Below are 13,285 nucleotides of genomic sequence, written 5' to 3' on the forward strand. Positions count from 1 at the left end.
TGCTGTCCAGACAGAGCTTACAGTTTAGCTTGGCCTGCCTTTGAAGGAACTCTCTCACACATCCACACAGGACGCCTCACACCCAAAACCCAGTGTGTTGCGTTGACTGTCAAGGGCTATCTGCAGAGCAGGTCATCTTTCTGTAGATGTTCCGGAATGACCTCTGGATTATCCACATACCACCTACTCTGCTGGAATTTCGTTAAACTAGACTGCGTATGGTGGTCATTTTGAAACTCTATTTATAAAGACATATGGCTGTGGGTGATAGATAATGGAATGCGTCTATAACGGCACTTACTCTATGCCAGGCATTGCTCTAAGCACTTTACACTGAAATCCCCAGTAAACATACGAGACTAGGGTACTATCTTTATCCCGATTTCATAGAGGAAGAAATGGAGGCACGAAGGAGCGAAGAACTTAGGCCCAGAGTCGGGGTGCTGCGGGGTTGAGCTGATCCTCAGGCTGCTCGTCTCCAGAGTTCACCTTGGCCCTCCGGGCAGGAACTCAGGCAGTACTGAGCCAAGTGGAGCAACCTGCCCACCCGCCAGATAGACCTTATCTCCTTGACCTCCGTGTCTCCTGCTGGCTGGGGACACCGCCTCCAGGGATGATAGAAAGTACCCTGATCCTGGCTGCCTAGAGGGTCCAGTGCTAAAGAGCACAGCTGCCGGTGGCTCATCTGTAGCAGGTCAGCTGGGCAAGCAGTTGAGGCCAGGACCCCAGGGGCCTGACGGAGTGCCTGTGCAGATCAGACACAGGTCCGCCCAGCTCCCTGCTGTGCACAAGCACCAGGCCTGGTTTGACATCTTTTTAGGAAGGTAAAAAAGCCCTTCCTCTCTTTGGGCTGTCTCAGGATTATGCAGATTTCTGCCACTCTCCCATCCCCTTCTCACCATACCCAGCCTCTCCCTCCAGGGCATCTGACCTCTGTGCATACCTGGGTACCACAGGAGGCCCTTACTTCTGGTTTCTTCTCTTGTGCTATTGTTATTTAGAGCATGCCTGGGCATCCTGAGAAACCTTGTGGAGTGCTGTGTGGTCCTACCCTGGGGGTCACCATACTGGGCCCACCACATTTGTCCTGCCTCCTGGTACCCCTTGCAGGCAAACTTAACCAGTGGCCTGTGTCCCTGCAGCCCTTCTCCTTCCTGCCTTAGTTCTGAAGCAAACTTATTTTCCCCAAATTGGAAAGGCTACTTAGTTCTAAAATTAGGATTTGAATTTGAGTACAGTTGATTCTTGCTATTCACGGCCCAGTTCTACAAAGTCACCACGAGCACTGAATTAGCAAATACTGAAGCATTGTTCCTAGGAGAGATCCAGGGTTAAGTTCCTGTGAGCCTCTGGTCACAACATTTTTGCCAGCCTATGAATACAGACCTTGTTTTCTGTGTATGTTTAAAGACAGCTTATTTAACATAGATGATGGATTCATTAACTTGAGACTCACGGCTGACAGCACTAGTGCTCATTGCTGGAAAAATGGTGTGAAAACACATTGTCTAACACATGTGTTTTCTCCATAAGGCACATCTTAGCCATCTCATACTTAGGGACACTAGACAGTGCTTCAGCACTGCACGTGGGGCCATTTCAAACAGTGAATTCACCAAAAGAAAAGCACAGAGGCAGGCATCATGGTTCACACTTGTAGTCCCAGCTACTTGGAAGGCTGAGGTGGGAAGAGTGCTTGAGCCCAGGAGTTCAACTCCAGTGAGCTAGGATCACACCACTGCACTCCATCCTGGGTGGCAGAGCGAGACCCTGTCTCTAAAAGACAAAAAACAGCACAAAAATGTGACAAATGTGGCACTAAATACACTGTGAAACACACACTTGTTTTTTTGTTTTTTTTTGAGATAGTCTTGCTCTGTCACCCAATCTGGAGTGCAGTGGCACAATCTCAGCTCACTGCAACTGCCACCTCCCAGGTTCACACAATGCTCCTGCCTCAGTCTCCCGAGTCGCTGGGATACAGGCACATGCCACCATACCCGGCTAATCTTTGTATTTTTTTTTTTGAGACGGAGTTTCGCTTTTGTTACCCAGGCTGGAGTGCAATGGCGCCATCTCGGCTCACCGCAACCTCTGCCTCCTGGGTTCAGGCAATTCTCCTGCCTCAGCCTCCTGAGTAGCTGGGATTACAGGCACGTGCCACCATGCCCAGCTAATTTTTTGTATTTTTAGTAGGGACAGGGTTTCGCCATGTTGACCAGGATGGTCTCGTTCTCTTGACCTTGTGATCCACCCGCCTCGGCCTCCCAAAGTGCTGGGACTATAGGCATGAGCCACCACACCTGGCCAGAAATGGGCGCTTGTTTACTGCATGAGAGCTGCATCAACAAGGTGTTGCCTTGTTTGACCTCTCCTGGGAGTGTGCTCATTGGGAGACTCGTATCTTAACCCTGTGCGCACATCTCCTGCACATGATGCCAAGTGCCACAGGTGTTGGTTTGGGGGATAGAAATAAATGTTTGCCACTAGATGAATATGCAAATGCAGCATCTGTCAATAATGAGGCCTGACTGCGTATTTTATTGTCCTTTTTACTCCCCTTCAGGTTGAATCGTAGACTGTTAGAATTGGAAGGCATCTTTAAAGCCAGCTAATTCAGTTCCCTCATTTAACACAGAAGAAAAAGTATGCTATAAATTTAAGCATTATATATTAAAGCACCTTAGGCCCAATTAATCGTGGACAGCATTGCCTAAGTCGATGTGCTAGATTAGCTTTTTTTTTAGTTGAATTTTATTTCTCGCCTAAGTGATATGCTATGGTTTGATCATCAAAAGTAGTTTCGGCCGGACACAGTGGCTCACGCCTGTAATCCCAGCACTTTGGGAGGTTGAGGTGGATACATCACCTGAGGTCAGAAGTTTGAGACCAGCCTGGCCAATATGGTGAAACCCCATCTCTTATTCCAAATAAAAAAATTGGTTGGACATGGTGGCGTGTGCCTGTAATCCCAGCTACTCGGGAGGCTGAGGCAGGAGAATCGCTCGAACCCGGGAGGCAGAGGTTGCAGTGAGCCGAGATCACACCACGGCCCTCCAGCCTGGGTGACAGAGTGAGATTCCATCTCAAAAAAAAAGTAATTTCATCTGAGGAAAATTCTCAGCCTTAATTCATATGAATAAGGATGCCCACAGATGAATGAAGCAGCCCACCTCAGAGCCCAAAGGCCATCTTGTTGAGAGCATGCATCCTGGAACACAGGTCTCAGAAGTGACTCAGAAGGCTCCTGCCACTCTCACACAGGCGCACCATGCCCTCTGACACTCCTGCTCGTTTTCCTATTGCTTCATTTAACAATCTGTCCCAATTAACCCCTGCCACTCCACTCACTCCCGTTAGCAGGGCTGTGAAAAGGTTTCCCGGGTCACCTGCTGCTGTAATGGGCCCCAGCTCTTCAGCCTCCCCTCCCCAAGCCAGGTGCCAGCACAGCAGCTGGGAGGACATTGCTGCCTTCTGATTCTGGAGGGTCTCTCAGCATGGCCCGGGAACAGTCATGGGCCCAGTGAGGAAGTGGGCCCAGCCCTGCAAGTGCTTTTTGCAAGGATCTGGGTTGGCCCAGGAAGCCAAGCTGGAGAGAGGGCTTCAAGGAGGGAGCAAGAAATACGAACTTGGAGTAGCTTCCCAGGCAGAACAGGAAAAGTGGGGAGCTGGAGGCTCCTGGAGGCGGAGGGGTTCCACCCACAGCCTGCCTTCTTGCTTCCCCTGCCACTCGCTTACTTGAAAATACTTATTTTTGCTAGTAGATAGTATTATGCATTGGGAAAAAAATAGGAGGCGGCCAACATGTCTGTGGCCTGGGGTTTCTAGGAAGTCGGCAGGATGGGTGCTGTTGGTGGGCCTTTACCTCCTCAGGAGAAGGGGCTGTTGTCAAGCATGTAGGATGAGTGGAGAACATCTGGAGGACCATAGTAACCACCGCTGAAAGGTAGCTCCTTGGCACGTGGCATTTGCTGTCATTAGAGAGCTTTTCCAAGTCTGGGAGTCTCCCCGGCTTAAACAACGCTCAGTCTGCAGGCGGGTGTTGCGGGATCATTTAACCTCTTGGAACCTTTTAGGGTCCTAGTCAGATGGCTTGATGTACACAGACCATGATCTCAGGAGTTAACAGTAGAAGGCACTTTTCAGTTATTTTGGGAACTTTAAGATCTTTCTAAGTCAGTTTCCATCATTTAAGTACCGCTTCGCTGTATTCATGTGATGGCGGTCATCTCTGCATATCGCGTAACCTAAAAGATAAATCACTCGACAGTCGACTTACATTTTCAGTGTTACCTTAGAAATAACTGTAGGGTGGAGAATAACTTCTGTTTTTTTTCATCAACGGTTCTACTTTCTGTCTTGGAGTTAATTTTTTAAAGTGATGACTTTTGGTAGGTGGCTTCCTTATCTTCTTCCCGGAGCTTCTATCTGAAATACAGAAAAACGTGAACGAAACTATCCTGAATCATGTTGAAGCCTCCTCTTTCGTTTCTCTTCTTAATGAAAGCACTCTAATTTGGGTTGTCAGGTTAATGGTTTCAATAGCAACCGCAGAAGTAAAACGGGTGAGGAGCTAACTGCGTGTCAGGAAGGTAGCAGCGCCCTCCCGCAGTGGCTGTGCTGGGCTCCCGCGCTGCCCCACAATGTACAGGAATGAGGAGTCCCGGAGGCCTGTAACTGAGCGACTCAGCAGTTAAGAGATTTCACATAAAAACTAATTGTTAGGCTTGTTCCACCAGGCGGCTTGGCTCACCCTCCAGGTGAGGGTGAGGGCTTGCTTTTGAAAACCAAACCAAGTGAGGCCAGTAATTCCTGCAGAAGCTGGGTGCTCCCACCCCCAGCCAGCCTCCCTGCAGGCAGCAACGGTGGGGCTGCCAGAGGATCCCACCCAGGAGGCTCTCACCCAACCCAGCCTTTCTTACCCAGCGGTGGGAGTCCCTTACGTAGCAGGAATAAAAAAGTTAGACGCAAGATACTTTGATACTCTGAGATGATTTTTTTTTCCTAGGTGTTCACTCTGTGGGTGGGGCGCAGGGTGGTGGGGCAGGTGAGGGGTGGGGCGGCAGGTGAGGGGCGGGGCTTGGTTGTCTTTTACTTTTCCCCTGCTCCTGTTCTCTTCAACCCTGTGCTTTATCAGTGAGATTAAGGTTTCTTCGCAAGGATTCCGGGTCTATTTCTAGAGCAGATTGATCACTTCCCCTGCCAATGAGCCATTGGTTGGATGTGGGGACAGTGTCTTAAACTTGGTTCAGGCTTCTGTTTCTGTTTCCCCTTGATCTTGCTGTTCAGCCCTGGAAAAGTGTTGAAGTGTGAGAGGGTAGGGTTATTTCTGGTTCTTGGGGTCGTGACTAGGAGCCACGTGTTGAAGCCCCAGGAGGCAGTGAGTAACTCTGCTGGCTTAGTTGTTTCTCCATCTCCATTTCACCATGTTGGCCCTACACACCCACCTTGCATTCTAAGTGCGGAGTGAGGGTAGGGGATGGGGGGATACTCACCTGGAGATACATGTGGGTTCTGCAGGGCCTGGAACTCTCCAGAGCCTTCTGTTATGTTCTGCATCTACCGCAGCGGGGGCTGCTGACCAGTAAATGCTCAGCAGTAAAGCTTGAGAGAAGGCAATGAAGGAAGTCAGCATCTTTAAGTCAATTTATGGTGCATGCAAAGCGTGTTTTCAAATATTTACAGAGTCTCTGAGGGAATTACGTCACTGTTTATAACTGTTTTGCTTGTTTTTTATGACTCAGGCCCAATAGAGCCAAGAGATGTAATTCCTGAGAGGCTCTGAGCAGAACGCCTCGCGCCTCCCGGGAGGAGAGGCCAGGCATAGTAGGAAAAGCGCTCCGGATAATAAGCCCAGCGCCAGTCGTGTGCTGGGGAATTATTAATGTGCTGCTGGATGGCGGCGGGTCTGCACCAAAGAATGCCATCTTTCTTCAGCTGCAGGTCACTGGGGTGGGGGGCTCGAGTTCAAGGAGGCGTGAACCCTAGTGGCCTGGAGTCGGTGGGATGGTCCAGCCTGGAAGCAGGGGCAGCCTTAGGATACAGATTTAGTGTCTGCTTGGTCTGGGGAGTATACCAGAAAATCTGGGAGAAACAAGTCTTGAATGATTGAGGCTCTGGTTTTATCCTCAGACTCTATCCCATATGGTAAAGCTGCCCTGAGTGTGTAAAGGGAACCATCATCCATTTCTATCACAGGGCAGGAAGGCGAGGGGACCCCAGCTTTCTGCAGGAGAGTTGGGAGCACATGAGCTTAGCACCCTCAACCAGCACGAGAGGGCAGACTCTGAGCTGTGTCCTTGACTGTGGGCCCACACAAGCTTCTGTGCGAGGCAATGAGGCCCAGAGGCAGCGGCAGTGGGCTCTGGGGCCCGGACTCCCAGGTCCTCCCCCAAACCTTGGGTGCTGCCCTTAATTTCCCTCTGGATTAAATGGGTTAATCCTTGGAAATTCTCAGGCCCGTGCCTTATGCCCAGTGCACAGTCAGCTCGGGAAATGTTTGCTGTTGCTGTTACTCAGCATTGTGACTTCTATTTTCAGTGGAGTCTTTGAAACAAAGTAGTGGGATTTTTAAACATTTTTCTGTTTGTTAAAACATTTAATTATTTTTATATATGTAGGCGGTCCAAGGACAGGTTTCTTACATGCACATACTGCAACGTGGTGCATGTAAGATGAGAAGCTGCCTTCTGGTCATGGAAGGGGGCCCATCCCTGGGGACATTCACCTGAGTCTGCCCAACAACCCATCGTTTTTATTTTATTTTATTTTATTTTATTTTATTTTATTTTATTTTATTTTTGAAGTGGAGTCTTGCTCTGTCAACCAGGCTAGAGTGCAGTGGTGCAATGTCAGCTCACTGCAACCTCTATCTCCTGGGTTCAAGCGATTCTTTCTCCTGCCTCAGCCTCCTGGGTAGCTGGGATTACATGCACCCACCACCACACCTAGCTAATTTTTATATTTTTAGTGCAGACGGGATTTTGCCACATTGGCCAGGCTGGTCTTGAACTCCTGACCTCAGGTGATCCACCAACCTCAGCCTCCCAAAGTGCTGGGATTACAGGCGTCAGCCACTGTGCCTGGCCAAACCCATCTTTTAAATCTCGGTAAGCAAATTCCAGAAGCGTAAACGTCTTCAGGACGAGTGATACAGCTCACAGTGGAGCATCTGTGTGAGACATTCAGAGGCTGCTGCGGCTCCCTGGGGGCCCTAGGGCCCTGAGGTTGCAGTGGGGACAGAGCAGATGGGCGCTGGAGCCCCTCGCCCTCGGTGTGGGCGAGACTTCATGATTTCGATGCCAAGTGCTGAGCCCTCCCTCCTCCCACAGGAGCATCCCCTTAGTGCAGGTGCTGCGGACCACGGCTCTGACCAGCGCCTGTGCGGAGCACTCGGACCAGCGGGTGTCCTACCTAGAGCACGTGGTGGTTCGCATCTCCATCTCTCATCCGCGCCGAGGAGACCTCCAGATCTACCTGATTTCTCCCTCGGGAACCAAGTCTCAACTTTTGGCAAAGAGGTAAGATGAGGCAGGTGTGGGATGGGGGCTGGGGCTCACTGAGATTTATACTGCACGAGAGCTTCAGTCCAGTCTTGGGCCCACAGTGTCTCTGCAAGGCCCCCTGGCACGTGGGGGCTCCCCCTGGTTCTACTGGCAGCTTCCTTTCTCTTGGAGACCCTCACATGTAGGCCCCACAAACCTTAAAAGTTGCTCCCTAAACCTTGCCTTCCAACGGGTCCTGGAAAACCTTCCTTTTCAGAAAGAAATGACAAAAGACTTGTTGTTTCATTTTGTTTGGTTGTTAAGCGGAGGGATTTGTGGAATTCTGGCTCTGCCTTCATTGCTTAGAAGTGCATTGAAGGTCATTCTTATCCCATTCGACTGGCCTTTGAATCTTGCGTGTGTACGGCAGGGAGCGTTGTTTATTCCCCCGCCAGCTCTCCCACCAGTTGTGGGCTGCCCTGCAGAACCTGCGCCCACAGGAGCCTCTCCCAGGAAGACAGACAGGCTCGGATGGCAAGTGGGGAAGGGGCTCCCAGGCTGCTCTCTGCCGCCTTCTCTTGCACTCAGGGGCTGGAAATTCCAAAGCTTTCCATGGTTTGTGGGAGTCTATGGAGTCATTTCTTTAACAAACTTAGAAACAGGGGGAAATGCATTAATGCAAATATATGACTAACAGGTAATTAGAATGAAGGTGTTTTTTGGAACTTAGCAGGGCCAGGGTATTTTGGTACCTTTTGTCTCTTTTTAGCTAAGAGGTAGAGAGAGAAAAGAGATTTCATGGACAAATCAGCATTTCCAGCTTCTCTCAAAAACCAGAACTGGCACCGTGCCCATATTGCCTGCAGGAAGCCTCCCAAGCCCAGGCTGACTCTGTCTACTGGGCTGTGGTCCCCATCCCATTTGCTCACTCTGGGCCCACTTGACTCCTTTGGTGACCTGCCTGAGGCTGTGGCCCTTGTGTGGGTTACAGGGAGCTGTAGAGATTCAGAAACAGGGGCTAGTGAAGGCTCTCAGATGGGACCACGCAGAAGTTGGGGGTTGCCCTTTGCTTAACCCTCCCCTTTTCCCCCACACCCCGACTTTCTATGAGACAGAGTTATTGACTCAGCAGCAATGCGAGGCAGACAGGGCCATTGTCCAGAGGAATGGGGCCTGTGCTGTGTGCTCCACGCCTCTGCCCAGCAGCCTGGTCTCTCCACAGTAGGCAAGCTGGGGTGGTAGCAGCAGGCAGTGGGCCTGACACCAGCTTTGCCCTTGGTGCACTGGAATCAACCCTGAGGCAGACCCTGGCACCAAACTCAGCCCATCCTACATTCTGCTTTCATAGCACAAGCACCACAGGGGCACAGCTCCCTCCTGCAGGGAGGCCTGGCTGTGCTCTGACTGCCTGTGGGCGGCCACACGGGCATGAGCAGTTTCGGTGTCAACGGGCAGCCTGATGCTATGTTGCTCCCAGTGGTGTGTTTCATTTTATTTTTGAAACTATTTTAGTCCCTCTTAGAGATTTTAAAAGTCCCCATTTCTAGCATTTCTTGGAAAGTTGGAAGCTATCCGACACTAGGCCCATGTTCCTGCGTGTGCTGGGCTGAAGCTGAGCTGGTGGGCGTGTATGTTTTCATATTTTCCATGCTGGCGCCAGCCCTGAGGCCAGCGACGGGCTCTCCATTCGCCCCAGCTGCACACCCAGTGACACCCAGGTTTGTGACCCCTGACTCAGAGGCAGAGCTGGGTGCAGGCCCAGGTGATAGCCTGGGTTAACCGAGAGCCTGTGGTGAGGCTGAGGCTGGGGCAGCAGGTAGCAGGCAGGTGGGTGGCAGTGACCCTGGAGACACGGCTCACACCCTGCTCTTCTACCCCGGCAGGTCTCCCAGGGGCTGGTCACTTTGCCTCTCTTTATTCCTCACCTCTGAAAATGTCACTTCGCTCCTCTGTAAACATTAGGACTGTTACAAGAGTTGAGAGTCACAGTGTAGATGAAAATGTTTGACATCGTCCCTGGTGCAGGGGCCTGGCTGCCCTTTATGTCCTGCTTATGTCTGGCTGCCTGACCCACAGGAATCTTCTGGAACCTCAGCCTCCTCTCTCCCGCTCCCCCAGGGCACCGTTTTCCTTCCCTGGAAACCCTCCTCCTCCTGCTGCTGCCCAGTGTTAAGCCCTTGATAATAGAGAGCAGGTCCTGCCAGACCTATCAGAAGCCACCTCTTGGCTGGGTAGTGCTGTCTGTGTGCCATCCAGCATTTTAAAAAACTATCCTAGCCTGGACAGGGTGGCTCATACCTGTGATCCCAGCACTTTGGGAGGCCAAAGTGGGTGGATCACCTGAGGTCAGGAGTTTGAGACGAGAATGGCCAACATGGTGAAACCCTGTCTCTACTAGAAATACAAAAATTACCTTGGTGTGGTAGTGGGCATGTGTAATCCCAGCTACTTGGGAGGCTGAGGCAAGAGAATCACTTGAACTCAGGAAGTGGAGGTTTCAGTGAGCCGAGGTCATGCCATTGTACTCCAGCCTGGCTGACGGAGAGAGTCTGTCTCAAAAACCAAAACCCCCCAAAAAACCTACCCTGACATCACTCTGGCTGTCGCCGGAGTCCTGGGCCTCTGATTTTTTCCAAGTCAGATTTTGTGATTGTATCAGGAGTGTGTGTGTTAGGATGGATGCCCTCCTCTCCTGCTGCACATCTTACTGAATTTGGAAGCTTTTCAAAGTTGCCAGTTTCTTCACTAAGAAGCCGTTGATGTCCCTCAGCACCTCAGCCCTTAAAAGTCAGCCTGTCCTTGTTCTGTCCCCAGTGTGTTGAGTTCAGCTTGGCATTGAGTGTGAAAATCAGCCTTGACCTTTGCCATTTCTTAAAACAAAGCAGAGGGTGCTCCGCACCCCACTCTTCCCCTTTGCAAAGAATGTTCCCTAGATAAACATTTTCCTACACTGAGTGTTCAGAGAACCTCCAGATCGGAAATTGAATCTCACATCATTCAAAAGTTATGCATTTCAATTTCTGATGAACAATAAAGAGCCCCATATTAAAAAAAATGTTTATTCCAAAATCAAGAGAGAAAATTAGACTATGAGGAAAGAATAAGAGGAAAGAACCTTGACTTGATTCCTCTAAGAAGAGTCGCTTCTGAGGACAGCACTGGGTGCAGGAAGAGATTGGGTGTTGATGAGTTGCATCCTGTTTCTGCTTGAACCAAGTGTGAGGTGGAAGGCCCAGGGGCACGAGGGCACAGCTGGGAAAGGCCTTCAGCTTAGGAAGGGCAAGGGAGGCTCATCAGGACCTGCATTGGGTTACTGCTGGGGGCGAGGGGACTGCTTCCTCCTCCTGGCTCTACAGGGGCCCCTCTCACTCCCACTGGAAAGCAACCAGGCCCGTCATCTTCATCCCCCACAAATGCACCTGTTGAGACTGCATAAGCCCTGAAGGTGAAGGGACAGCACTTTCCCCACAAGCTAGAGTAGCTGTTTCTCTTTCCTTATTTGAGTCTCCCAAAGAACAGTGCACACAGCTGGCTCAAAGTCAAATGTGGAAATTTCGTTCTTCCACAAACCACTTTAAAAAGGTGTCCTTAGTGAGCACCCGAGTGGAGGGGAGAGGTGCCTCTCTCTGCTTTTGTGCATCCAGGCACTGGAATTATGGGCCCTGTAAGACTGTTCCTTGGCAAGGAGGAGCCAACCACCTTCTGTAGGAAAGTGTTGGGACTGGGGGCATTTGTTGGTGGCCTTGTAAACATCATTCACTGAGCTATGTGAAGCCTGCCTACCTGCCTACCTCTCAGAATGTTTTTTTTTTTTTTTTGAGACGGGGTTTCACTCTTGTTACCCAGGCTGGAGTGCAATGGTGCGATCTCAGCTCACCGCAACCTCCGCCTCCTGGGTTCAGGCAATTCTCCTGCCTCAGCCTCCTGAGTAGCTGAGACTACAGGCACGCGCCACATGCCTGGCTAATTTTTTGTATTTTTAGTAGAGACGGGGTTTCACCATGTTGACCAGGATGGTCTCGATCTCTTGACCTCGTGATCCACCCACCTCAGCCTCCCAAAGTGCTGGGATTGCAGGCGTGAGCCACCGCTCCCGGCCCTACCTCTCAGAATGTTAGGTTTGAGGAGGTGATGGAGGAGATTATCTGTATAGGAGCTTAAAGACGGTCATGATTCACTGTGCCCTTTGCTCTCGGGTTGGCTGAGGGCCAGACCCTGCTAACCTGGGGGTACGCTCCAGCCAGATCTTACAGTTCCTTGAGACCCCTCCTTGTGCCAGCCCCTCTGCCCACCCACTCAGTACCAGCACCTTCATTTTCTGATACTGCATCTCCAATTGCAGATTGCTGGATCTTTCCAATGAAGGGTTTACAAACTGGGAATTCATGACGGTCCACTGTTGGGGAGAAAAGGCTGAAGGGCAGTGGACCTTGGAAATCCAAGACATGCCATCCCAGGTCCGCAACCCGGAGAAGCAAGGTCAGTGGCTCTTAGGAATTTCATGACAGCTTTTGTATCTCAGCCCTCTTATTACCTCTGGGCCTTTATTTAACTACAGAGTCTCCGATAATTCTTTGTTTTATTTTGTGGAGGTGGGATTCCCATAACAAAAAATTCACCATTTTAATTATTTTTAACTGTACAGTTCAGTGGCTTTTAGTATATTCATAATGTTATGTAACCATCATCAATAACTATCTAATTCCAGAACGTTTTCATCCCCACAAAAAGAAACCTCAAACCCATGAAGCAGCCTGTCCCCATTCCCTCCTCCCCTCCCAGCTCCTGGCAACCTCTAATCCACTTACCAGTTCTGTGCATTTGTCTCTCCTGGATATTTCATATAAATGAAATAATAATATAATATAAATAATATAATACATAATAAATAATATATAATACATTTCATATAAATGAAATAATATAATACATAATAATATGTAGTATATAAGCCTTTTGTGTCTGGCTTCTTTCACTTAGTGTGATGTTTTCAAGGCTTCTCCATGTCGTAGTATGATGGCTGAACAATACTCCATTGTACAATTTGATCACATTGTGTCTATTCATTCACCTGTGATGGACATTTGGGTTGCGTCTGCCTTTTAGCTGTTACAAATAGTACCGCTGTGATGATTCACCTACAAGTTTCTATGTGGACCTGTGTTTTTCTTTCTCATGGTTGTATACCTAAGATTGGAATTGTCAGGTCATATGGTAACTCAATGTTGAACATTTTGAGGAATGTCCAGACTGTTTTCCACATTGGCTGCACCGTTTTACATTCCTGCCAGCAATGTATGAGAGGACCAGCTTCTTCACATTCTCATTAACACTTACTATTCTCTGTTTTTTTGTGTTTTTTTTTTGAGACTGAGTTTCGCTCTTGTTACCCAGGCTGGAGTGCAATGGCACGATCTATAACCATTCCAGGAGGTGTGAAGTGATGTCTGTGATTCATCAGTTTCATGATGGTACACCTTGTTGCACAAAGTTTGTAATTCTGATGAAATTCAGTTTATTTTTTCTTCTGTTGCCTGTGCTCTTGGTGTCACACTTGAGAAACCATTGCCTAACCCAAGGTCCCAGAGAGTTACGCCTGTGTTTCTTTGAAGAGTTTTATAGTTTTAGCTCTTACTCTAGGTCTTTGATCCATTTTAAATTAATTTTTGTATATGGTGTGAAGTAGGGGTTCAGACTCATTCTTTTGTACCCGCTTGTCCCAGCACCACTTGTTGAAAAATACATTTTCTACCCTTTGATCTTGACACTTTTGTTGCAGATCAACTGATGACAGGAAAGAG

General features: G+C 49.4%; 1 protein-coding gene across 4 annotated transcripts in view; it reads left to right on the forward strand.

Moving 5' to 3' along the window:
* PCSK6 (proprotein convertase subtilisin/kexin type 6) overlaps window positions 1-13,285 on the forward strand; it is a 193,647-nt gene that overhangs the window by 115,074 nt on the left and 65,288 nt on the right. For all 4 annotated transcript variants that reach the window (XM_035303681.3, XM_035303682.3, XM_035303684.3 and 1 more), the window contains exons 12-13: window positions 7,332-7,520; window positions 11,827-11,963. In XM_035303681.3, the coding sequence (XP_035159572.2) occupies window positions 7,332-7,520; window positions 11,827-11,963 (326 nt within the window). The remainder of the gene's footprint in view (window positions 1-7,331; window positions 7,521-11,826; window positions 11,964-13,285) is intronic.

Source organism: Callithrix jacchus, chromosome 6, assembly GCF_049354715.1.
Source record: "Callithrix jacchus isolate 240 chromosome 6, calJac240_pri, whole genome shotgun sequence".
Classification (NCBI taxonomy): domain Eukaryota; kingdom Metazoa; phylum Chordata; class Mammalia; order Primates; family Cebidae; genus Callithrix; species Callithrix jacchus.